A 26,472-nucleotide genomic window follows, 5' to 3' on the forward strand; every position below is an offset into this window, starting at 1 on the left:
TCGGAGGTAAAACGCACAGCAAAGCTCGGTGGTCGAGGCCGCAGATCGACAGGTAACACACCGACCTCACGGCACTGCCCCACTCCCCCAGCAAAGCGCCGCCGCCATCTTATCTCCCCTCAGCGCAGGGGCTGCTGGGACGGGGCCGGTCCAACAGCGATTGGTCCGCCCTCATCACGTGACACCCGCGCTCACTTCCTACCCGTCGTTCCTCTTGGGCGTGACGACAGACGACACGCTGATTGGCCGCGGCGGCGCGCGGCTTTGTGACGCCACTCGGCTACAGCGTGAGGGCAGCGCCCCTGTTGTGTGACGTCAGAGCGGGGCTCGGTACGGCCGGGAGCCCGGCGGCGGTTCGGGCCCGCGGCTGCGGTGAGTGCGGGCGGGCGACGATCCCGGCCCCGGCCTCCTCAGCATCGCGAGCCGACCTCGGGGCCTCCCCTCGGCTTCCCCTCAGCGCCGGGGCCCGCTAGGTGCCGGCTCCCCATCAGCGCCGCCGTCTCCGGTGGAGAGCGGGGGCTGTCCGTTAGCCGCGGGTCGCGCCCGAGTAATGGCCGTTCGGGGCTGGTGGGGCCGCCCGGCTCCGGGCTGAGGAGCCGCGGTGCTCGGCTGCCGCCGTGCCGGGGGTGTCGCGGCTAAGCGGTGTCCCGGAGGGGCTGCCGCGTTCAGGAGGGTTCACTTCTCCGTTTTGTTTTCCCCTTCTTTCTCAAGCGTTTGCAGTGCGTGCCGGTAACGCGAGCTCGTGTCGTTCGCTGCGAAAACTTCAAGATCGGGAGGAGCCGTTCCGTTTCCAGCATCCTCCCGTGCCTTTCGGCTGGCCGCCGGGAACCTCATGTGCGTGTGCAGCTGGGGCAGAGCCGCGCCGATGCCGTGGGAGCTGTGCCATGAGCGCTGGTGAGCTGTGGCCGTCGCCATGACGGAGCCCCACCGGGTTCTGTTCACTACCCTGCACGGCCCGTTGAGCAGCAGCTTCCTGAAGAAGCCTCGCAAGGACGATGCCGAGCAGCCCCCGGAGGCGGAGCAGCCTGGGGAGACCGTGCGGCTGTCGCTCACTCTCTTCGAGCCGGATCACAAGCGCTGTCCGGAGTTCTACTACCCAGATCTTCTGAAGAACAGCCAAGCGAAAAGAAAAGGGTCTTCAGGAGACAAAGTGAGCATCCTCGTGGTCGGTATATCTGAAGGTTTCCAAAAGTTTTGCAGTGTTGTTCTCTTAATGCTGAAGGGAGAGGTGGGAGAGTGTTACCTGCAAGGTGCTGAGAGGGGAGGTGATGGGTCAGAGGTCAGACACCGTGCAGGCTCAGAGCTGGGAGCTATGTGTTCCTGTTCTTGGGCCGCTCTCTGTTGCTCCTTCATCTTTGTTGCTGTTGCACATCAAAAGGGTGATGTGTCAGCATGTTTGGCACATTGTGTTGTGCTGCTTGCTATTTAATAGTGCCCAGTTAGAGAAAGTATCAAAAAGAGTGATCCTCTGTAACAGAGTACTGCATCTTTTGGGGGGACTTTGCTTTATTTTATATGACTCAACTGACATAGGGGAGGTTTAGGTTAGATATTAGGAAGTTTTTCACCCGGAGGGTGGTGAGGCACTGGAACAGGTTGCCCAAGGAGGCTGTGGATGCCCCATCCCTGCAGGCATTCAAGGCCAGGCTGGATGTGGCTCTGGGCAGCCTGGGCTGCTGGTTGGCGACCTGCACACAGCAGGGGGTTGGAACTGGATGAGCACTGTGCTCCTTTGCAACCCAGGCCATTCAATGATTCTATGACTCTTTCCACTGTAGCACTCAGCATAGATCCCTGTTTAATGGCCCTGATGCTTTCAGGTGTTCCCTGATAACTCTGCTTTCTTCTTGAAGGCCACTTCTTGGGATACAGGGGTATGCTGAAGTTAGCATTTAAGTTATTAAGTTAGTATTTAAGGTTAGCATTTAAGCTTTGTGTTATAGACATCTTTCTGTCAAAAAGTAGTTATTGAAAGGAACACTTTTTCACACTGTGGTGTGAAGGAGTTCTGGTCTCCCAAGTCTTTCAGCACCATTCCTGCTGCTTCTGACATCAGTGTTGGTGATGCCTGAGAAAGTTGATTGGATTCTGTTTGCTTTTGCTGCTGATTTTCAGTTCTATTTGGCACTCAGTTGAGGGTTCATGCTGTTTTCTGGGGAATCAGGAGAAGCAGAAACAGGTACAGAACTACCTGAGGGTGCACACAAAACCCAGAGACTGCAGCAAAACAATAAATGCTTGTCATCCAGTATGGATCAGAGTAAGGACAAGTTCCTCTTATGTCTGCCTGCTGAAGCTCGTTCCCATGAACTCAAGGGAGATGCCCCTGGATCTGATTTTTGAACAGCAATAATGCAGAAGAAGAGGGATTTACTCCAGATAGAATCTGGAGATCTGTGGTAGGGTTCCATCTCACCACCCTCTTGTTACTTTTCTGGGAGAGAGTTGAGAGAAGAAACCGTTCATTACATTTCCTTGGTTTATCACTGTCTCAAAGAAATTTTATTTTTCTTACCTAGTAGAGTTCAACCCTTCTGCATGGTTGTTTCTAGGTGACTTATTCTAAGAATAATAGCACTCTGAGAATACTGCATTAAAGGTTGATTTGGCTGAGCTTCTGCCTGGATGTTCCAGTCATGATAGGTTTAATGCACATGTAATGGGGCTTCGGTGACAGGGTGACAGGATTGGTTCTGATGGTTTTTGTCTCTCTTTTTTCTGCAGAGGAAAGAACCTGCTGATCCCTTCGATGATGAAAAGGAGAGACATAAAGCGGAGGCTCTTGCTAGGAAGTTTGAAGAAAAATATGTATGTTTTTCTTCTTTATATCGTGTTATCCCTTAGAATGGGTAATGCTGCTCAGCTCTCAACCAAAATTGTTTTAACAGAAGTTAGCAGTTGTTAGCTCATGTGTCCCTATCTTCATGTTGGCTTCACGTCCCTATCAAGTCCGTTACCTTGATCCAAGGATACTGTTGTCTGTATTTTTTTTTCTGTTTCAAGGCTGTGATTTACTAAAACAGTTCTGCTACGTTCATAAAACCAATGACAGCCTGATTATAGTGAATAATATTTTCACTCGTGGCAGTGAAAATTTCCATCATTAATTTATGAAATGGATCCTATTTTTAAGCCAAAAAAAAGTATTTTCTAAGCCTTGCAGTCATGACATGGCGTAGCCTCTCGTGTCTCTAAGAACGGTGCTCTGAGTTTGCTGTCAGCACTGCTAAGTTCAGTGGAAGGGAAGCTGATCCGCCTTGCCCATTTCCTTGTTGTTCTTCCTCTCACTTTGCTTCTGTAGATGACAATAAAGCAATGTTGTATTTTACAGCCAGTACCTTTGGTTATGCGAGTTGCTTTATTGTCTTGTGATGTGAGTTGGACCTATTGGTCATCTTAATGCATTGTGTGCATGGTTGGTGCCTGTGGTGTGGGGTTTGTACTGGCTCTGTGACAGTTCTGGAAGAACAACCATTCTGCACTGGCAGAAGTGTTTAAGGGATGCAGACCCAGTTCAAAATCAAGCCTACTGGCACATGTCTGTTGGGACAACATTTTATTGCATTTGAATACGCTGTCCTTGATTCTGTATGACAAAGCATAAAACTGGATTTATTGTACCCTTAGATTAGCATATGACGTGGGTCAGTGACGGTTCCGTCCTCCTGCTGCTCTTAGGAGGCAGAAAGCTCTTTTCTATACTGGAGAGGATGTTAGGGTCCTATGTCAGGGCTATCCCTGTGGTTATTAGAAAAGAAAGATGAGCATACCATCGATCTTTTATTGTTTAGGGTGGCAAGAGACGTAGAAAGGACCGTTTTCAGGACTTGATTGATATGGGGTATGGATACGACGAATCTGACTCCTTCATTGATAATTCTGAAGCAGTGAGTACTTGGGCAGGTGTGAGGGTGGTTAAATTCAGCTGCCTGGGGGGGGCTGAGCTGGCATCTGGGGAGAACATGAATGTAGTGCCAGCAGGGAGTGTGCCAGGGCTGGGTAAAGAGAGCTCCTGCAGCAGCTGCCTGACAGGAGAGCGCCAGTTAGCACAAGTGTCCACTGCCCTGCCTGTTCCCTGGGGGAGCACGAGTCCCACTCCGTTCTCCAAGCAGCTCAGGTGCAGAATAAAATAAATTCTGTGATGATTCTTTGAATATAAATTTACAATGCTAATAGATTGTTCTCTTTTATTTCTAGTACGATGAGCTCGTTCCGGCTTCTCTTACTACAAAATATGGAGGGTTTTACATCAACACAGGAACGCTTCAGTTTCGGCAGGCATCTGATTCTGAAGATGAATATGTTAAAGAGAAAAAGAAGAAATCTCCCAAGGTCAGCAAGCCAGCTTTCTAGGAGTATTCCCTCTGTTAGAGCTCGGTGGGTTTGCCGCATGAAAAGAGTGTTGAAATTGGAAATAGAGACTTGTGAATTGATATGGACAGAACAGGGAGGGAGATGTACTGTCTCATAACTGAGCGCTTCATAATCCCATTCTGCCCTCATATTTGATGCTAAAATGAGGATTGTTTGGTGTTTGTTAGACTACTGGGGGAGTTGCCTGGTAGAAACGTTGGTGACCCACTGTCACTCTAAAGAGTTGCTTGTTGCTGTGGGGATGACACTCGTCACATTAGAGGGCTCTTCTCTTTCTCATCTGAGATGTTAGAGGCTCCACTATGCCATTGATTTTGTTCTGTGGCAATATCTTCTTGAGATGGCTGCATTTTCGCAGTACTAAAGTGACATGGCTAAAAGAGGAGATGGTAGGGGCAGTTGGCACTCCTTCCCCTTTGTTGACAGAATCTTTTCTAGTGTAAAAACTGGGTGCACTGTAAAATGTTCAAGATGGTTCATGCCAGAACTGTGGTGATACCCCTGTGTTGTTTGTGTTAATATGTCTGGTGGGGAAGGAGCTGTTCTCACACTGCTAGCAGAGGGTCCAAAGTGGCTCTGTGGCTGCAGCTCCAATTCCACGTACAGGTAACACTTTTGATTCTGACTCAGTTTTACTCCTTTCCAGAAGCGGAAGCTGAAAGATGGAAGTGAAAAAATGAAGAAGAGAAAGAAAGATGATTCTTATGACAAGGAGAAAAAATCCAAAAAGTCCAAGTTCCCAAAAGCTGGGTAAGGAGGAATAAGGGATGCTTACTGCCCAATGCCTCTGTGGCATTTGTTATGCTGCATTAGTACATGTTATGCTGGGGGGTGGCTTGGAAGCGTGCTGCATAGGCACCAGTGGGTAAACTGCCAGTGGGGAATGGGGAAAGGGAAGCTTCTGGTTGGGAAGCATAGCTTCACAACAAGAGTACCAGGGCAAAGAGGGGCACAGCTACCTGGAAATGCTGTTGTGTCTTGGAGCTCAGTTTAGGCACTAATGGTCAGAACAGATATGGACAGTATTGGGGAAAATGGATATTGGGACAGAGTTGGGAAAGGAAGGGCAGGAAGGAAGGACGTGAACTCAGAGTGGTGTGAGTGTGGGGTGAGAGAGAGGTGAGAGCCAGCAAAGAGAAAGAGGTTAGAAGGCCATAAGTGGTAAGGGTGGAAAGGAAAATTGTGTTGCCATTATTGCTGGCCAACAGTTTGTATTCCTGCCCAAAGCATTTCTTGGATGGGTGATTAGCTTTTCTGTAGTTTCTCTCTTTTGGCTATTCTAGTCTGAAGGGGTGCTGTTAAACTTGCCTATACTTGCACTCTGGTTGACCTGATCTCTTAGTTTCAATTTCTGTATTTGCTGTCTGACTCTTTTGCTACGTCTTCATCCTAATTTTTCCCTTCTTCCTGTAACTGTTCTGTTGGATTTCCTTTTCCCTGCATGGATTTGCTTTCTGAAATGGTGCGGTCAGTGTATGAATCTGTAGTAGTGAACAAGGCAGGGGAATTTGCCCTGGTTCAGACAGAGACAAAAAGCTTCACGTGGCTGTCACACTCTTGCTTTGGTTCCTCTGCACTAGCTGCTTGTGCATTTCCTATTCATCCTGGCTAGAGCAATGCACGTTGTCTTTCTGTTTTCTAAGTACTGTTCCATGGGCAATAGTCAGTCTGACAAAGGAGATGTGGGACAAGTGCCTCAGAAAGCCTAGCAAATGATGGGAAAGGAACTGAAATTTAAGTGTGGTGAAATTGGATCAGTGAGCAGCTGATAACTAAATGAGAGAAAAAGAATGGTAACATGGAATGAATGAATGTGCTCCGTGTCACACAGTGCATGTGAGTTTTCAGCTCTTCTATCTTACCTTAACTCTTAGGTATGGTCCTGGTAGGAAATAGCTTAGTTATGCTGTAATTGCATTAGGAGATAAGATTTAACAAAGCACCGGTGCGTGTGGTTGAAGTGAACTTAGGGGAAGGTACCATTGTCTCTTTCCCTTGCTCTTATTTTATTTCTCTCTCAATTCCCTCTCTTCTTCCCTTCTTTGTTTGCAGCTTTACGGCATTAAATGCGAGTAAAGAGAAGAAGAAGAAGAAATACTCTGGAGCTCTCAGTGTCAAGGAGATGCTGAGGAAGTTTCAGAAAGAGAAGGAAGCTCAGAAGAAAAAAGATGAAGAGCAGAAAGCGGTGACTCCTTCACCAGCAGAGCCTCAAGCCCCAAGGGAGGCAGAGACGATGCCTGACCCGTTGTTATCACTCTTTGGTCATGCCAGTGATAGCGACCTGCTGCAGGCAGCTACGGCTATGGACACATTAACTGACCTAGACTTGGAGAGACTCTTCGGTGAATCCCCAGAAGGGAGTCCCCTACACGATGTGGAGGATGGGAGCAATCCTTCTGGGGCAGGCTTAGAACAAGACTTCAAGCAGCTGCCGTCCCTCCCAGAGGGGCTGCCGGCCCCTTTGGAGAAGCGCATCAAAGAACTGGCTCAGGTGGGTGGGTCGTTGCAGGCAGCAGGGCTGTGTGCTTGCTGGGGGCAGCTCTGCTGGGTTCTTCACCCAGGTGGGGAAATTTCACAGTGCCAAGCAGGAGCACGGCTTTCTGGCACTTGGTTTGCTTCTGTGCCAAGGCACTTCCTTGAACACCTGTGTATCAGACAGTGGTAAAGCACTGGTCCTCAGCCTTGTTATCTACTGAATTTCACATTTTGGCTGTCAGTATGGGTTTTTTGCCTCTCTTGGCGAGGTATGCACCTGATGCAATAGGTAATTTCTGAAGCCAATTTAACATAAGTGGTCTTAAAATGTGAACTAATGAGGCCAAAGGACAAATTCCACCGTAATAGTTTTAATGTGCTGTGATGATCAGGACAGTGTTTATGAAGAGGCACATGGAGTTGTGTATGTAAAATAGATGGGTGCAGCTGCAAAGCATCACTACTGCTGTTCTGTAGCATGAGAAGAGCCCTGTAGATGGGGCTTGAAGATTTGTTAGAGCTGTTCCCTCAGTCTTATGCAAATGGATGCCTTCACTAAGGCAAATACACGATTCGGCAGCTCGCAGGCTGGAGTCACATTGCTGGCAATTTGATTTTTGTTCACTATCTTTAATATTTCAGTGCTGCTTAGGAAGTGGAATATATTAATTTATAGAAGGGTGATGTCAAATCTTTCTACCTGTAGCTCCTCTTGCAGCTGGACTTCTGTGTGACTTGTCCATCTCCTCCAGAACACTGTGATTCACCTTAGGGTCTGCTCTTCTATAGGGGAAGAGTTGGGTGCTGGCCAGGGATCCCTCTGCTGGCATGTCAGAGAAGTATGATTTCAGCCTGTAGGCTCCTCTGATGTGTGTGTGGGCTGTCACCATCAGCCTGTCAGCAGATGCTGAGATGTTTGGTTCCTGCTATTAGGCTTGTCTTTAAATATTGATTTTAAGTCATAAGCAGTACTCAGACCACTTTCTTCTGGAGATTTAGAGTGCCCATTACTTAAGCATCTCTTGCTTAATAACTCCTGTTACTGAAGATTAGCTTCTGTTAAAGATCACTGTGTTCTACTGAGAAATGTTAAGAGTGCACGTGGTGGTGAGCAAACAGAAATAGGAACTGAAGAAAGTAGCAGCTGATGAAAAGAGTGGGCTTCTTCGTGACTGTTGCTATTTGCTATTCATGCTCTTAACAGAAAACACTGAAGCACCTGCTTCTGAATTATGTTTAACCTAAAGAACAATATTGCAGAATCTCCTGCAGTACTAAGTTAATCATTATGCTGCTGCAAGATAGTGTAGTAATGGGTTACCCCCAGATTTTCCTGCTGCAGTGTCTCATGTTGATGGACTCTGTACATTAAGATAAGAAGTTAAACACGAAATGCAAGATTTAATGAATTGAAGCCTATGGGTCAGATATGGCTTTGAGGCATGAGCTCTTCTGTGGGTTGGAATGGAGGGCTGCCTCTTTCTGCCATGAGAACCAGGTTCCTTCTGTCCTAGCAGGTGGGAGTGGCTTATGGGTTAGATGGGCTCTCCAGGCATTTCATCTCTTGCTTCAACTGATTTGATTGTAACCCTCTTCTTCCTAAAAGGCTTCTCATGTGGAGGGTTCCCATCAGCACTGCCCCTTCTCCTTTGACATCACCAGCCTTCTGCTGGTGACCTGCTGCTGGTGGAGATTGCTTCAGGAACGTACACACCTTTTGGGCATAATCTTACTGCTTACCAGCCTGTATCTCAGTATGTTAAATCAGGAGATGTCAAAATCCTTTACTTCTCCTTTGGTGTCCCCTTTCCCTTGCAAGGAATCACTAACCTGACATGGTGCATTGTGGCAAATCTCACTTCTGTTTACATCAGTTCTGCTGCACTCAGCAGATTGTGAACTCTCTGTGGCACTTTCCTGCTACGTCACTCATCTCTTGGAATTATTTTTCTGTTGGACATATTTTTCATGGGTGTGATTTCTTTGGGCAGTGCTTTGCAAGCTGCTGTCATATCCCGTTCAGGAAGCTTCCTGAGCTATTCTAATTTCCATGGTGTTGACAGGAAATAACAGATCCCCTGTGGCTACGATTCTTTCTGTTTGTTTCTTGAGTCAGTGTCCAGATTGGCCTGGAAAACACGCTGATAAGTATCCCTGCCTCTCATTAAACATGACTTGGCTGATCTTTCCTGTTCCAGGGACAAACTCTATGTTCCTATTGCTCAATCTAACACTTCTTCTGGGAAGTTAAGACCATGTCCTTCATTTGTCCCTTCTTCCCATGAGAATAATGCCAAGGAAGCCAGTTGCCTCTAAGCCATCTCCTTTCCCATATTAAGCAGAGGAATCTTGACTGTGCTGTTACAGCTCCACTGTATACAACAGCAGCACACCCAGAATCCAGAATGGGAAGGTGTGTGGACATGGCATGGCCATACCAGCCCAGGTAATAGAGCTGGGCTCAAAGTGAGGATGCCTAAGAGGTGTCTCTTACTTTTGGCAGCTTTTAGTCCACTTACAAGCAGGTAGTTGGTGGAGAACTCGGTGAAATAACTCTGCTTTGTTTTGCAGTATTTTTAAAGTGGTTTTAAAACTAAGCTTTTGATTCCTTGTGCCCATCTATAATGGTATGTGAAATGATGTTGACTTCTATTTTCTAGGCTGCTAGAGCTGCAGAGGGAGAAGGCAAGCAGAAATTCTTCACTCAGGATATCAACAATATCATACTGGAGTAAGTGCTGTGTGGGTTGAGGATTGGGGCTAATACAGGGAAAGGAGAGCATTGCTTTTTGGTAAATTCAGGAGCAGGTTTAGCAGGAACTGTGGGCTTTCCACACAGAACACACCTAGGATATCATGAACGTCAGCTAGAAACAGCTTTCTGTTGTAATATGTGTACATGAGGTAGGAGAAAGCTGGAGGAGTTGTATCTAAGCCTCCTGTTTTCAAGCCATTGCTTCGTATTCATGTGCTTAATTTTTTCAGCTTGACACAAGAACAGTAAATCTCTTCCTGCTGGAGATGTCAGGCACGTACTTTGCTATTTATGTGCTATATGGAATATTTTTTAACTGGAATAACGCTGCTGTGTTCAACTGGTATTCTGTAAAGATGGAAGGAACTCCATTACTGCTCTGTATCTTTGAGTCCACCAATTGTAGAATGCCAGTGCAGTTTCAAGGAGCTGTTGACAATAGCTTTATTCTTCTTCAAGTGTCTGGAGAAGGCTGATGAATGGATACAGCTTTGTGAACATCTCAGTGTAATACTTCAGCCTTAAGGAAATTAATGCCTCTGTTTATCAAGGCACTTGGAGGAAGCTGCTGACAGGAAGTTTGGGAGTCTGTTTACCTCACCTTTCAAGTGGTGATTGCTACCTTTTAGCATCCCAGTGCTGACTGCACTGGCACTTCTAATAGGTTTTAAAAAAACTAATCATTTAAATTGTCTCTGAAAAAGGTTAAAATTAATTTATATGGCTTGGCAGTAGAATCAGCTATGATGCTTAGAAGTGTATTTAAAAGCTAATCCCTGAGGTTATACATACCTGCGTAGGTCAGTTTGACCTCTCTAGCCTGGTCACTGGGAGTAAGTTCAAGCCTGAGGGATAAAGATAAAGAAAGCCAAGACACAGGTGGAACTGAACTTGGCAAAGGATGTGAAAAATAACTGTAAGAGGTACAGGTACATTGGTCAGAAGAGAAAGGCTAAGGAGTGTGCTGTACTTCCTTCTGGATTACTACATCCAAACCCAGGGCCCCCAGAGCAAGGAGGAGAAAAACTGTTGGAATGGGTTTGGAGGATGGCCACAAAGATGCTCAGAGAGCTGGAGCACTTCTGCCATGAAGGAAAGGTTGAGGGGAGCCGGGCTCATTCTGTCTGGTGAAGGCTCCTGAGAGACCACATTGCAGCCTTAAGTACTTAAAGTGAGTAACTTTAAGTACTTAAAGGGAGCTAATAAAAAGTCAGTCTCCTTCCTGTTCACACAGGCAGATAGTCATAGGGCAAAGAGTAATCATTTTAAACTAAAGAGCGGAGATTTAAATTGGTATTAGAAGGAAATTCTTTACTCAGAGGTGTGAGGTCCTGGCACTGCTGCCCAGAGCTGGAGGTGCCCTGTCCCTCGAGGTACCTGAGGCCATGGATTGGTCCTTGGGCAGCCTGAGCTGTAGGGTGGGAGGGAGGAGAGGCAAGTCTGTAACATAGAATGGCTTGGGTTGGAAGAGATGATTCTGTGATGATTCTATGAATTGGCCTTGTACTTCTTCCTTCTGCCTTCAGCTCCCCAGGTTGCATCAAAGTAGCCTTTCTGTTGCTTAAGGAACCCGTGCTGGATCTCTGCTCAGTGTTTGTTTGTCTTGTTTTCCAGCATAGAGCTGCAGACCCGGGAGCTGAACAGCCAGATTCGGTCAGGGGTGTACACCCACCTGGCTGCATTCTTACCTTGCAGTAAGGACACCCTAGTCAAGCGTGCCCGTAAGCTTTATCTCTATGAGCAGGTGAGTGATGTTGGTAGCGCAGCCTTGTCTCCCATGCATGTTACCTTCCAGAGCACAGCTGCTGTCTGCATGATGTGCTGTTGTCCTCCACTCAAGCATGCTTTGGTCGCCCCATCTGGTGGCGTGGGTTCAGAATTGGCAAAATCTCATCCTGCTGAATTTGGGTATCTTGTCTGGAGCACAGTTTGGAGCCTCAGTCTGTTCTGTGATGTGCTCTAGGGTGGACGACTAAAGGAGCCTCTGCAGAAGCTGAAGGAAGCCATTGGTAGAGCCATGCCAGAGCAGATGGCGAAGTACCAGGAGGAATGCCAAGCCCATACTCAGGCCAAATTTGTCAAGTAAGCTCATAGTTTGCCTGTTATGCATCTGTAGCTCTTCTCAGCAAGTTCCCTGTAACCTATAAACTGCTCTCACAAAGTTTATCACCTTTTTTTTTCTTTCCTGTGTTCAGGAATTGCTGACAGCCATTAATCGCCCTAATTAAGCAGCGTGTGTTCTTTGTACTATCTGTACTGATGCCACCTACAGCAGCATTGATAGGACCAGAATTTGGCTGAAGTGTTTCACTTCTGCCCAGACATGTTTTAGAAACGTGTCAGTCTGAAAGCAGACAGGCTGGATCTCTGCAGTCTCTATTATGTAGTATTGGGAAATTCATTAACACTGAGTGCTTAGCTCAGCTTCCACCATAAGCAGCAGGTTTTGAGAGTTTTTTATCACTGATTTGTGAGCCTTCTGAACAGTGTTGTTGGGAGATTTACCCTGGTTTTGGATTAGCCAGGACGATGACTTCCGCACTGTCTTCATCTCTATTTTAGAATGCTGGAAGAGGAAAAGGACAAAGAGCAGCGAGATCGAGTTTGCTCTGATGATGATGAGGATGATGAAAAGGGAGGGAAACGCGTCACGGGACCACGAAAGAAATTTCAATGGAATGATGAAATAAGGTTCGCATAATTTAGATATTAAGTGAACCTGTGACTTGCTTCACTTCCAACTGCATAGAATAAGACACTTTAATATTTGTATCTTGGTTTCGGAGCAGGACTAATTACTTGCAGTAATAGTCAGATTGGAAGCTTGCAGAAGCCGCTGCTGCAGTTAGTGAATCTCAACTTTAAATACATTGCAAAACTAACCCGATTTCAGGTACAAGCCAGCTCTGAGAGAAGTGCTAAGAAGCCTCCATGTGGAGGTCAAAAGAGAGGGGACAGATCTTTAGGAAAAGAAGGAACGTGGCAGAATGCTGAAATCCCACCAGCTAGACTCTTAACAAGATTAGATTTCTGGTTGTGTAAACAGTTTTAAACTCTTGGGAGTTGCTGCCCTTGTGCCCAAGGGTCCGACAGAGTGCTGGGTGAAAGGGAGAATGACACAGGGTAAAACGAGAATCAGTCATGCTGTCTTTTTCATCTTATTCTAATAAATCGGGATGCTGCTCCATAGATGGCTGATACATTTAGAACAAAGAGGGCTTCACTTCCTGCCTTCCCATTGCTCTCGGCACAAACTCCTGCAAAGGAGTTCAGGTCTGCAGTTGTTTGTGACGCCTGTAATTCTGGCACTGGTTTACCACCTCTGCTGTTTCAGGATATTACAGTGGGACGGAGTATATAAGGCCTTTCTCCTCTGGCTCACTTGTGTGCATGCATTTGCATACAGAGAAACGTGCCTTTCCTTGCCTCTTTCTTACAGAGGCAGTGCAGGGTTGACTTTTTTGTTAGAAAGGTGTTTGGAATGCCTGGACTCGAATCCTGCGCTTGGCTGGCTACAGTCTGATCCAGAGTACTTATGCACAGCCAGGCATGTCTTGGCATATTCATCCAGCCCTGGATAAGTGGAATGACCTCCATCTGGGGAAAATGAATCCAAGTAACTGTATTTGAAATCTTCCTGTTCTTCAGGGAGCTGCTTTGCCACTTGGTGAAGATTAAGTTGGATGGTTATGAGTATGACAAGAATAAGGCTCAGTCTCTGGAGGATTATGTGAAGACCTTCCTAGATGGAGAGGTGAAGCCCCTATGGCCAAAAGGCTGGATGCAGGCCAGGTGAGCAAGAATAATGTTGTACTCCAGGGATTCCGTATCATAAGGGACTTCTGAAGGTCGTTAGTCCCACCCCTGTTCAAAGAACAGCTAGTTTCAAAGTTAGGTCAGATTGTTCAGGGCTGTGTCCTTCTGAGTTTTGAAAGTGTCTGCAGATGGAGATTGTGACAGCATCTCTGGGCCACTCTTCTGATACATAGTCACTTTTCACAAGTCTTTTCTCTTTATTTTCAATCAGAATTGCCTTTGCTGCACTGAAATGACTATCTCCTCTTCGTTTTTTTTATTGTGTGCCTTTGAGAAAGGTACCTCTATCTTCTTTGTGGCTCCCTGTACCCAGAACTCTTTGGCTAGTGGAAGATGCTGTTAAACCCCTCTTTAGTCTTAAGGTTTTCCAGGCTGAGCAGGCTCAGATCCTCCAGCCTCTCCTATGTCATGTGTCCCTATCCTCAGTGGCTCTGGACTGTCTCCAGTTTGTCAGCATCTCTCTTGTATTGTGTGAGCCTTGAAACTGGACACAGATGTGTACAGATGTGACTTCACAAGTCCTAAACAGAGGAGAATAAGCACTCATACTGTTAGCTATGCACTTACTACCAGAATTTAGTTATCTTCCAGCAGTATGCCCTTTAAGCAGTGAGTTCAGCTTGTCCTCAAGGACCCCCAGGTTCTTTTTTGCTGGTCTGCTTCATTGCCAGCTGGCCCTGAGCCTGTGTGTCTGCATGGGGTTATTCCATGCCAGCTGCAGGACTTGTGTTTGTCTTTGTTGAACTTCTCAAGGTTTTATTGTCCCTTTTCTTCTGTCAAGGTCCCTGTGAGTGGCACCCCTGCCCTCTGACACTTCCCACTCCATTTTCATGTCACCCTCAGACTTACTCAGAGTCCAGTCTGTCTGTCATCCAGGTTGTTAGTGACAAAGTTGAGTGGTCTTGGCTGGCATTGGCCTCTGATGGATGCTGCTGGGTGTGACAGGTTATAAATCAGAACTGGCACTGAGCTGAGGCCTGTAGTTTCCTGAATCTGTATCACCAAAGACCTTCTCAGACACCTGGGGAAATCTTTCCTAGTCCATAGAGTATTCCCAAGAGAAAGCAAGGTGGAAGGCTTTAGCAACTCTGGGACTTGCACAGGCACATCAGAGGCAGCAAAATAAGTAGGAATTGGGAAAGGGTAAAGAAAATCACATTCACGTCTTGATTGCTGTTTCCTGCTCTTACACGCCATCTATCATCCTTGCCACTGAGCTGATGATTGCAGAGAGCACACAAGTTGCAGAGTGTCATTCTATGGAGAATGTCATCAGTTTCTGGCCTGCCTTGTTTTGCTCACTAGATTTAAAACAATGACAAATGTGCAGTCCTACTGCTGGAACGTCTGTCTCTTTGCACTTGTAGAGCTGGATAGCACTGTAATCTTTTCTCTGCTGAACTTATTTTTTTGATTTAATGGGTACCAGCTCTTAAGAGCAGTAAATGTGAGTAGCAAATTACAAATCCATCTGGAAAACTACCATGGCAGTTTACTGCAATGGCATGTGTACATGAAGTACAGTACTGTGCATGTTTGTAGTTTGCTGCTCAGTGTGGGAGCTAAATGATGGCATTAGGAAAAGTGGGTGCAGACTCCTCCTTAATAAAGACGTTACCAGTTTGGGGGTGGTCTTAGCTCACCTACTTTAAAACCTCTTTGAATAAACGAAAATGAAAATCTTTTCCCTGAATTTGTAGGTAAAACTGTTCTTAAGCATACGGGTGTTCCTCCAAGACTTGCTGTAGGAGAATCTTCCAATGAAGCTGACTGCAGAAATGACTGAAGACAAATGGTTTCCCTGACTGCTTCTCAGTGACTAAGGGACAACGTTTTTTCTTTTGGGACTTTTTGTTTTAAGGACAGAGGCTAGCTTGCCAGCCAGGCAGAAGTGGAGGGGAGGTTTTGGCAACACTAGAAGAGCTGTAAAAACTTTTGTGGACAAATCAGCTTGATTCGCTGTCAGTGTGAGCACAGAAGTTCATCTTTAAAAGGAGCCTCAAGGTGAACAGAGTGTCAGCTTTGTGTTTGAGTTCAGAGAGGCTCTGCCATGATTCTGTTTTCTTGGTCAGTACTAGAAGGCAATTAACATAAGACTGTGAGGTTAAAATATGTGGCTTTTTAAAAGAAAATGGATGACAAAACTCTATGCCTTAAAAACCGAGTATGTTAACAGCAGAAGGAAAACATGTTCTGTATGCCAGTGTTGGTGGTATGTTTATAAGCTTCTCACCTTGATATCTGAGAAACCAGCAGAGTGGCAGCTGTTGTAGGTGAAACAGTGCTTGCATAAGATTCTGGTTTACTTAGGCTCAGCAGTAATGGCTTTTGGATGAAGTTCTGTTTATTGGTTGTGTCTAGACAATTGAAGAAATGGTTGTGCTGATTTGCAAAGGCACTTCTGTTTTTTGGGATTCAAAGGCAGCAGCAATGCAGTGAATGAAGGCTTCTCATCCATACTGCTGTATATAAAACAGGGAAAGGAAACCTCTCCCCCTTAAACATGCCGAAGAATTCCTGGATGATCTGCCAGCTCTTGATGATCTCTGGCAGCAGCAAAACTCAGCCTGAACAACTGTGCTGTCTCTCCAATTGACTGTCAGCTCTTTAGGCTGGCAGAGCTCATTTCTTAGCTACTGTCCAACCACGCTGCCTTAATGGCCCTTCCAGCGCCTACAAGCGTAGCTCCGCAGGGAGGGAATGGAGTGAGGGAGTTGAAGAGGATTTTCCTTGAAAATGGATGAATATTTATTTGCTTCCCGTGGTTTTAACTTCACTAAGTCCCCTGCTGTACTGTGCAGCTCTGTCTCCAGTGATCCCAGCTGCTCTACTGGGTCTTGCTGGATATCACTTCTCATTGCTCTCTTCCCTTCTTAGGACACTGTTTAAGGAGAGCAGGCGTGTACACGGACACCTCACATCAGTCCTGTGAGTATCGTGCAGCATTCCTTTAGAGTGATAACTGGTGAACTGCGTTCCCTGGGGCCTGGGTGGATCGTGCAGGAACACCTGAGCTTGTTTGCCTCCCATCAGACAGTTTGGCGCTGCTTAGTTTCGGAAGGTCTAGGGAGAGAAGTGGTGTGTGACATCTCCCAGCAACAGCCTTCCTGAGCTGCCTGGGCCTTACAGCAGGCTCACAGAATGATCTTTGATGCCAGGTTGTCTCCTGGCCTTGTTCGACAGGCTGGAGTCAAGCTTCTGTGCTAGGCCCTGGGAGATAGTTAAGTAAAATGGACTGTGATGCCAGCACTGTGATTATTGCCACCTATTCAGTTAAACCTTACTGGATTCTGGATTCCCTCTTCCTTGTTACCAGGTTAAAGCAGAGGTACGATGAGCTCAAGGCAGTGAGAATGGGAGAAACAGACTTGTGGGTGACAAACCAAGGGATCTATTAGAATCCAGCTGGGCAGGTGCCTTAATGCCTAAGGGTCTCATGAATCTTGCTGGCAGCATATAACAGACTACGATACAGATTTAGGCTGATATCTGTTAGACAGATGGTCCTGTTCTTGGCATCGGATGAATGAGGGGAAGTGGAGAAAGGGTATGAAGTAGATTGTAGAGTCATCCTTTCCTCAGCCGTACCACTCTGGCAGCTCAGGGATGTCTTGTACCGGAGACTGCATCTGTCCAGACCAAGTGATCTATTTTCCATGAATTTGGCAGATGCTTTTGCATCCTTGACTTCTTCTGGGAATCTAAAAGAAGTGTGTAGTTTTTCTCCAAAATAGTCTGTGTATCCGTTTCTCTCTGGGTATGGTTATAATTAGGTCAGCAGTGGGCTCCTGCAGCTCCTAGCCCTGCAGCTGGTGCAGGATATGTCTGTTGAGTGCTTTCACTGCTCTGCTACCATTTCAGAATCTCTGCTCTGCTCCCTAAATCATTCCCTTGTGTGGGAGCTGGGACTTCCTAGGGCAGCAACAAATGTCGTACGATTTTGAATCCTAGCAACCTGAGATGCTGCCTCTGTTCTTTGCAAAAGCCTCAGTGGATCATCATTAACAGGGCACCTGGTTGGATGCTTCCCTACAGGCACTCAGTGAACCCATGTTTTCTTTGTCTCCCTAAAAACAGGGCGAAGAAGAAGGTTGTTGCTCCTACTAAGGTGAAGGGGAAGGTGAGTTCTGTTTTTTGGCACACACATTTGATACATCGCAGCAGCTGAGAGGCTGCCATCTTAGGTCCTGTACTTGAGGTTTATATCTATGCGTAGATGTAAGGAAGTTGTATTCTTAAACAGCAGCAGTCTGCGCTGTGCTTGAGGAAAAAATAGAGCAGCAGCTAGATTTGATGGCAGCAGGAGTACCAGTTCTGGAAGGAGGGTACCTGTCATTGGACAGGTATCATACCTTCCATCTCAAAATCAGGATCCTATCCTTCCTTTCTCAGCGTTAGATTCTGCCTCTGTTTTGACTTTGCTTTCTGTTGTCGTTTTGTTCCAGGAACTCTCCTCTAAACCTGATAAAAAGGTGGCTGTTTCAGTTCCATCAGTACATTCAAGCAACACCGTAGCTCTGTCATCAGAGCCCCAGGCAGGAGGTCTTAACATCAGTGCCCAGACCAGAGAACTCCTGTCCCTTGGGACAGCACAAGCGGCCAACAGCACTGCTACTCCTGCTGCCTTCATGGACAATTCCTTGGACGAAGATTTAATTCATAATCCTACTTCCTCCCTCGAAGCAGTCTCTAAGGAACTGGCTGTGTTGAACAGCAGAGCGGGAGGGAGCCCCGACTTTCCTCTTCCTGGAGCTCCAAAAGCTCCACCTGAGAAGATTCCAACTCTTGCATCCTCAGAAGAGAAGAGAACATTTCCAAAGGCCCACCCTGCCCCTGCAACATCCTCTGCTGGTTCCCTCCAGTCTCCTCTAAATTTCCTGGCTGAACAGGCCCTTGCATTGGGCCAATCATCCCAAGACAAAAAGACAGAGAACTCTAATTATAAAGAGCTCTCCTGCCAAGCCTCCCCCAGCAAAATCCTTCCTGATATGCATCAGGCTAAACAGAAGCACCACAGCCTGGTCCGACCAAGCCATGGGCCTCAGACCTCCACCTCAGTGCCAGGTACTCAGGTGAAGGTTTTCCACTCGAGCAACCAGCCACAGAAGACTTTCACCTCTCCGGCTCCGTTTGTCAAACTGCAGAACCCCAAATCCTCCTCCCCATTGCCCCAGCGCTCCCTCCTCCAGCAGGTCAAGTCATCAACCAAAGCTCAGAGCTTCCATTCCTCTGCCACCTCAGGCAGCACCCAAAACTCCAGCAGTTCTCACAAAAGCCCAGGCTCATCTTCATCATCTCTAAACTATACAGGAAAGCACTCAAGTGGCTCTAGCACTTCAGGACAATCCTACAAGTCACCCTTTGTTTCTGGATCACTCTCCAAGCACGGGACTTCTTCCAGCAGCTCCTCATCAGGAGCGTCTGCAAACCAGGGCTGCTCCTCTGGGAACTTGCTGCCCAGCATGCAGACCCCTTCCTCCAGCCAGGCATCCAGCCGGCCGGCCCTGGGCTCTGCAGTGAAGAAGACTCCTGTCTCACAGAAGCTGACTCTGGTGGCACCTCCTGGAGGTTCAAATGGAGATTCTAGTGGGGGCACTCAAGGGGTGGCCAAATTGCTGACCTCCTCCCTAAAGCCAGCTGTTGCCAGCAGCGCCCCATCTTCTACCTCTGTGCCGGTAAGCAGGAGCATGCTGACCTAGCCTGATGCTAGGAGAGCACGTGGCATCGTGACAGGCAGTCTCCTGACTTGTTGAGACGTGATGTAAAGTGGTGACTTTGAAAGAAGTTCCTGAAATTCTTGAATGACTGTCTGGACTCTGGCTGCTTAGGTTAGGAGGACCTGGCCTTTGCCATGGGCTTGCACTCCAGAGTTCAAGCTTTCATTTTCAGCTCAAAGTCACGATGAAAATACTCTGGTACCTTCCAGACAGCAATTTTTGGGTAGGCTGTGCAGTGTTCTTGAGCTGACATTGTGAGTTATGGAGACAGTAATGCTGCCACTTAAGGCAGGAGGAAGCATGGTAAGGCAGATAGCCATGAAAGCTAAAACAATTGCATAAACTAAGATTATAACTGTTAATCTGTTTGAAGTTAGGTCTTGCATCTTGACCTTATTACATTATAAGTAATTTTAGTATTACTGGCATTTTGTTTCACTACTGCTCTACAGAGTAAACAATCTGTGATACCGGGCTTTAAACTCAAAATGCCAGCCCATCTATTTTTGTCCACATTCTGTTGCTCCCCAGCCACTCCCATAGGTAGTGAAGTGATACTTGGAACTTCTTGGCAAGCTGTGAAACGCAAGGTCTGACAGATCAGTGAGATATAATGCCCTGTGCAGAACTCCTGGGATACCTATACAAATCTGTATTATTCACACATTGTATTTAATGATTTCCATCCGTTGACGTTTCTAATGCAGCTGTATTGTTTCTCAGCTGCTCAAATTGGCACTCTTTTGTAGCACACAGAAAGAGCAGGGCAATAAAAATGAGTCTGTTTAAATGGGCCAGAAAACCACATAGTGTTCAGCTTGTGCAGCCTGTCTGTTACCAAGATCAAGAGCTGAAGAGCATTTCCCAGTGGAGCAGAGTTCTGTGGGAGTGATTTCCAATAGCATTCTTGGGTAAAGAGGTATACCAGGCCTTGGTGCCCTGATTTGACAGCAATTACATGCTGTTGAAAGATAATAAGAAGCTTCCTTCCTCAAACTCGTAGGCAATAGTTCAGCTTTTCCTCTGCCTGTTGGAGGCATAGTTCCAGAGTAGAATAACAGGCTAAGATCCAGTATGGTTACGTTAGAAGACCGCAGCATCTAGCAGCTGGGTTTTAGTGTCCTGGGCACCTCTAGGTGGCCTCAAGAGCTGGCATTTGGGAGGGTGCTTCTTGCAAGGAGGAATTCTAGAGTACTTTTTGGTTTGGAGTTCTTCAGGTATAAATGTTGACATGCCTTGCTTTCCCACTCCTGACTGACTTTTTCTGTTGCTTTTCAGAAAGGAACTAGTGGAGCTGTGCTGCTAACCAGTTCTTCCTCCTTAAGTGTACTGTCTCCATCCTACAAGTCCAGCAATCCAAAGTTGCCAGCTGCCCTGAGCTCCACCCCTTTAGGTATTATCTCTCCTATTCATACCTTCCCTCTTCATGTCATCTCCTTCACTTCAGACTCCTCCCCGAAAGCAGGAGTTTCAAAGGATGCAATAGTTACAGGACCTGCTCCAGGAACTTTCCACCATGGCCTTGGCCACAGTGAGTGCACTCCTGCTCATGCATGCGTCTTTGTGCCTGTGCTGTTAAATAGCAGAGCATTGGCATTCTTGTTGTGTTAACCCATTGCAGACAAACTCATCTCTCTCACTGCTGCTTTGTGCCGTAGTTCATGCATTTATACCTCTAGCAGTTGCATTTGGAGAACCTCGGGCAGATCCCTGTAGCTAGCCCAGAAGTCCCAACAGCTGGAAACTAAGCTATAGGCTTAAACGGCTGCAGCTCCTCTATCATTTCTGACTTCAATGTGTATTTGTTCTTTTTTTTCCTCTCTCCTTTCTTTGTTTTTCTCTCTAGGTCTTCTGGCTGGCTTGCACTCCAGCCCCCACCATGCTGCGCCACTCCCACATTCTGCCCTGTCCACTCATTTACCGCAAAGTCTGCCAGGTAACTTGTCAGACAGTCTTGTTCGTCTTCTGCGTCGTGAGTCACCCTGTATCTCAGCAGGATGACTTTTAGGGGTGAAAGCAGAATTCCTGTCCTTGCTGTCTGACCGGTGTGGTCGTTGCTGAAACCTCCGGCCTCCCCAAGGCTCAAAGCTAGGCGTAGCCCTCTGTGTCCTTTGCTGTTTTGTTAGCCAGAGCAAACGTGTGCTTCTGAAATGAGGAGTGCTCATTTCAGTACGTAGTGAGCACCTGGAGGCACTTAACGTTGCTGCTTGCGTCGTGGTAAAGGCTTATTCTGTTAGGATGAAAGCTGTGCCTCTTTATGCAGAGTCTGCCAGGACTGCCCAAAATTGAATATGCTGCCTGTGTGGAGTTTTGTCACTGGTGACCTATATAAAGTGTGTCAGACCAGAATGTCTTGCATCTGTGCACCGAGCTAATTGCCCACATGTCCTTTACAGTGAGGGATGCAGGCTGTTTTCCTTGGTGCTGACGATGTGATGATTTTGCAGTTAAGCCTGCTCCTCCCTGTTTGATGCCTGCAGAACTGATGCATAAAACAAGAGATGTCCAAAGAACATCTCTGCTGATAATTGGAGCTCTGCCTGCTGTGGCGTGGTGGGTTGCAAGTGTTTGTAGGAACTGCAGAGGAAGGAAAGGAGAGAGGAATCCATTCAGCATGCGGGAAATGGAAATGAAGGAACACCAGATTGGGCATGTCTGCTTTGGTAATTGTGCCACGTATGCCATTGGTAATTGCTGCAGCTATTTCTGCTTTACTGATCAAGAATCTCTTGGGTCTTCAGTGTGCTTCAGCATGACTGTCTTAGATTCTTATTGGGCAGTGTGAGTCTGATCTGGGAGTGACTGTGCTGGCTTCACAGTGTGGCACTGAAGCCATTAGTAGATGTGTGGGCACGCTGCTGGAGGTGATGTGGTCTCCTGGAGCAGTCCATGTGAAATGCCCTTGGCTGCTGAGGACAGTGCTTGCTGGAGAAAGAAGAGACTGCTGAGCACTGGTGAAAATTGGAAGAATTCCTCTCCTTTGCTGCTTTTAGTGGAGTTTGTGTGGGGTGAGTTGTTGGGTCCCTCCAGGTGGCAGAACAGAAGAAGCCCCTTGCAGCAGTTGCTGTGTGACAGAACCTTTCCTTCCTGTTCCTAAACTTCCACTTGCTGGAGAGGAGATTGATTTTTTTTTTTTGGTTTGAACGTGTGAAGTGTATTCTGTGTCACTGAGGAGGAGTTCTCTTCCTCATTTGAAGGAATTTAGGGCCCTCACTTGATGTTTTCACACAGACATTGAAGACTGAGCGTAGTGCAGTCTTCTCTGACAGTATTATTGATTTGTGGTGCTTTGTTGAAGAACAAAATAGCTTTTTCGTTGGCCACCGTGGTCTTCAAATATCTCCTGTTTCTTTGGAGGAATGAACTGTAGCTGGCTGTACAAACAGATAGCCACAGCTGTATTGCTCTGCCTGAAGGCTGCGAGCTGGTGTTTGGGAGGTTGCTACAAATGCAAGGAGTTGTTGATGCCTTATGGGAAGGTGCTCATAGCAGCATTCATCAAAAAAGCATTTGAGCAAGGAGCATCCAATGTGTGCTTGCGTGTCGTTGCTGCTGCTTTTGCTGATGGGTGTTTCTGCGTGCTGGTACTGTGGCCGTGGTTGTTCCAACTGCTTGCTTTAGGAGTACTGTGTGCTGGGACTGCAATCTTGCATGGAATGAACTGTCCTCGTCCTGGAGAAGGAGCTGTTGCTGCCCTGCTTGGTGCCACTGCTGCTTGACTGCACGTCTCAGTACATCCATTTGTTCACTGTGATCTGGCGGTAGTTTTAATTGTTCCTGGAGAATTCTGATATGTTAAACTACCTTACTCTTTCCCTATTCACTGCATTTACTCTTCTTCCTTCACGTCCACTCCTCCTTTTTCTTACTCCAGTGGTTAGATTCCTATGACTCCTGTTGCTATCAGTGGGCACATAAGGACTTCATTACAACAGCAAAGGTCTGCTGAGTTATATTCAAATCAACTGTAGATGCTAGGCAGCAAGCACCATGAGTTTCTAGTTTCCTAGGTGGGGAGACACCACAGCCTGGCTTTTAGAAGACAGATTGCCAAGCTAGCTAGTCAACCAGCCATCTGAATCCGTGCTGTGGTGCTTTTGTTGAGAGGCCACAGGAGACCCTCAGTGCTTCCTGTGACTGCAGCTCAGCTGCTGCACACAGCTCCGTGGAGCTGATGCTGAAACCCTTTCCCACTTGCTTTTGTTTTCTTTCAGATGCTTCTCAGCTTCACGGCAAAGGGTCCAACACACAGCAGCGGAAGTTGTGACGTCTGCCAGGAGGGGAGCTAGAGCACACATGGGATAAACCCAGAGGAGCTGTTAGTTCACGGATATCGACGGTGTCTTCTACTCATGACAACTGGAGAGACTGAACTTCAACGAGGGGTTTGCTGGTGCGTTTGCTCAGAGGTTTTCAGAGTAAAGCCCCACACCAAGGGCCGCCTTGAGCCACGTCCCGATGAGAGAAGTGTTTGTAGCACTCTTCTATTGCTGCTGCCCTTCACGCATTCCCTGGCACTGGCATGAGCTGGAACTCACAGGAAGACTCAGGTGGCCTGGCTTTCCTGCAGGAAGTCTGGGGCTGTGGATTCCCACTCACCTGCGTCTACGTCTGCCAAGTACCTCCAAGCCCAGTTACCTCCTTGGTCTCCCTGTGGAGGGTATGAAAGGTGCTTCTTTCTTCTGCTTTGGATTTACTTGGACAATTCTAGCACTGCCAGTGCTTTCTGAAGACATTTCACTGATTTTTTTTATTTTATTTTTTTTTTCAATTGTACTATTAAGCTGTGCTACACTTAATAGGAGGACTTAACATTTCCTGTGCAGTGAATCTAACGAACCATCTGATGTTCCCCTCTGGAGGAGAAAGAAGACTCTTTAGAGAGACACTTCTAGATGCACTCATGGACGTTGAGAATTCTACATCTTTTGGTTTTTGGAATTTTTTTTTTTTCCTCCAAAGGGATGCTTTTTTCCTGCTCAGTTTTATCCTCATTACTGTTGAATGCATTGGATTGAATGGGACACTTCTCAGCATGTCACGTGTATAGGAAGACATAATTCCAGTGCCTTTTATGGTGGAGCAAGAATGGACTAGTGACACACATTTCAGCCCTATTAAATGTGCTCCTCAACCCTTTTTTAATCATTCTGTATTTAAGATGTATTCTGTTTATTTAATAGAGCTTTTTATGGTTGCACATCAAAAAAGCTGCACTGTCTGGACTTAAATGGTGTCTTGGTGACTGCGAACACAGTACCAAATCCAGCAAGAGCACCAGTCCTTATCAGAGTTTGTGCAAGCGGGTTCCAGACCCTCCCCTAAAGCCATTCTTTCCTAGGGTTGTCAGTAACGATCTCTTCAGTGGGCAGAGGGAACGATCTAGATTAACCAAGGTCACTTATATTCAAATGAATTCCAGAGAAGAGTATTGCTCTCCTTGATGATTTCTGCACTAGAATCATGCGCTTGTCCAAGCTGCAGGAATGGGGACCATCTGGAGTTGGGGTGTGTCATTTTTATTTTTTAAGACGATTTTTTAACTCTTAGCTCTAAACAGTTCTCCCCTGAGCACACCCTTTTGAACTGTGTATAGCTAAAAGCAGGCTGTGGTTCCAACTGAGCTTTGTGGGTTTTATTTTTCTGCTCTCCCCAGTCTCTTTTCTCAGGCTCCTGTAGCCCACATTTGAATCGTGCCATGGTGGCACTGATCTGCATAGATTTAACTGGTAGTTCAAGGGAAAGTCTGCAGCCTTCCTCCTAGAGCTTTCAGGTAGGATGCTGGCGCTGAGTATACCAGCAAATATCTGCTTTTGTTTTCCCTATTTTTTTGTAAGCTCCGAGACAGACTGTTCTCAATTTGAGCTGGTATGTAATTTTCCAAGATCACTGCATTGTTTATATATATATATATTAAAAAAAAAAAAAAATGCAGCTCAGAATTAAAAATCTGTTTACAGAAAATATCTAGGTTGTAGCAAAAGAGCCAAAGACAAGAACTTGTGTGACTAAAACGAAGCACAGCAGTCATCGTTGGTCTCTGATCAGTGGATGTCGCATGGTTCCCGTTGGAGGCCTCATCCTGAGAGGTGCTTTGCACCTTCAACTTCCCATGGTTGCTGAAAGCACGCAAACACCTGGCAGGACAGGGACTCGCAGCGAGTGACCCGAGGTGCTGGTTCTACTCCCTCTCTTTGCTTTCACTTGAATGCTTCTGCTGGGAGGCACCTTTGTGCATGGCCAGAGCAGAACGCCCTCGTTCTAGGAATATAGCGAAGCCTCTTGCCTCAGGGAAATGTTTATTTGGTGGAAATTCTGTGGGATTTTTGTTTTTTTTCTTTCTTTCTTTACATGCTATAATGAATGAGTGAATGGTACGGAGCAGAGCTGCAGCAAGGCAGAACCACGCGGAGGCCTGACAGCTGATGGGGAGCCAGGGCTCTGGCCTCTGCCTCGATGAGGCAACGTGCAGCACTTCTGTGACAGCGTGGGGCAGTGAGGCTCCCATAGCACTTACTTTATAGGGCAGTTCCTTTTGGATGTAAGAGCTGCGGTTTACTATTATATTTTTGTTGTGTGATGGGACTGTCTTGCTGAAGATGATGGGGGTGGTATGAAAACTGTTAATCTTGTACAGAATAACTGAATAAATTGTTTCGTTTCCAAAATGCTTTTTTTTCCATCTTCTTCCCTCTAGTTTTCACCATTTTGCTTTCATGAATTTGTTTTAGCTTGGTGATCATCTCCTGACCATCTATTTCTCGAGTGACTAATTAATTAATTAATTGCCTTCTAACTAAAATCTCTTACTTTGTAAGTGCACTACGGCTCCGAAGCCATTGTGATGGTAGAATTGTTTATGCTTTCATATTCAATGCTTTTGAATCATAGAACGGTTTGAGTTGGAAGGACTGGATATCTGCTGGAGCAATGGCATGATCCTGTGTGATCCATTCATTTACAAAGGTAAAATAATTGCACTGATCTCCAAAGCCAAGATGGATGGTCAGTGAATGCTCACTGCTGCTTTTGTTGATGGCAGAGTTTGCTGGGGCTCAGCTATTGAGCTTACTGGAAGGAGAGGCATCGCATGAAGAATACGGGCTGATTGGGGCAGAGCTGGATGTGAGTATGGTTAAAAGGCAGCACTGCTCTGCCGGAGCTTTTGCTGCATCAGTTGGTGAAGTAATGTGAAAAAGATCCGGGGGTTTAAATTTTGATTGTCTTGTGTGCCTAGAATCTGGTAGGGAGATATAAAGGGGGGAGGCTCCTTGCCCTGGTAAAGCAGAAACTCTGGTAAAGGGAATGATTCATTGTGCTCTAGAAGGCTCTGGT

General features: G+C 46.6%; 1 protein-coding gene across 15 annotated transcripts; it reads left to right on the top strand.

Moving 5' to 3' along the window:
- The first annotated feature begins 221 nt into the window (after positions 1-221).
- Positions 222-25,805, top strand: UBN1 (ubinuclein 1). 15 transcript variants are annotated; one of them, XM_085237807.1, is made up of 18 exons: positions 222-372; positions 712-1,165; positions 2,725-2,808; positions 3,792-3,887; positions 4,198-4,332; positions 5,021-5,124; positions 6,427-6,865; positions 9,510-9,580; positions 11,219-11,348; positions 11,568-11,686; positions 12,167-12,295; positions 13,253-13,396; positions 16,298-16,348; positions 17,498-17,540; positions 17,866-19,095; positions 20,416-20,668; positions 20,984-21,073; positions 23,352-25,805. In XM_085237807.1, exons 2-18 carry the CDS (start codon positions 914-916, stop codon positions 23,402-23,404), a joined length of 3,423 nt encoding a protein of 1,140 aa, XP_085093933.1. In that variant the 5' UTR covers positions 222-372; positions 712-913; the 3' UTR covers positions 23,405-25,805. The 15 variants fall into 15 exon arrangements, with proteins under 15 accessions (XP_085093933.1, XP_085093940.1, XP_085093944.1 ...); XM_085237814.1 differs by having other exon boundaries at positions 20,416-20,530; XM_085237808.1 differs by having other exon boundaries at positions 223-372; positions 712-1,150.
- The last annotated feature ends 667 nt before the right edge of the window (positions 25,806-26,472 follow it).

This window comes from Meleagris gallopavo, chromosome 16 (genome assembly GCF_905368555.1).
Source record: "Meleagris gallopavo chromosome 16, MGAL_WU_HG_1.1, whole genome shotgun sequence".
Lineage (NCBI taxonomy): Eukaryota > Metazoa > Chordata > Aves > Galliformes > Phasianidae > Meleagris > Meleagris gallopavo.

Coding starts and splice junctions, on each gene's coding strand:
- UBN1 (XM_085237807.1), top strand. CDS start 914: ATGACGGAGCCCCACCGGGTTCTGTTCACTACCCTGCACGGCCCGTTG. Junction 16,349..17,497: donor GGACACCTCACATCAGTCCT/GTGAGTATCGTG, acceptor CCCTAAAAACAG/GGCGAAGAAGAAGGTTGTTG. Junction 20,669..20,983: donor CCACCATGGCCTTGGCCACA/GTGAGTGCACTC, acceptor TTTTCTCTCTAG/GTCTTCTGGCTGGCTTGCAC.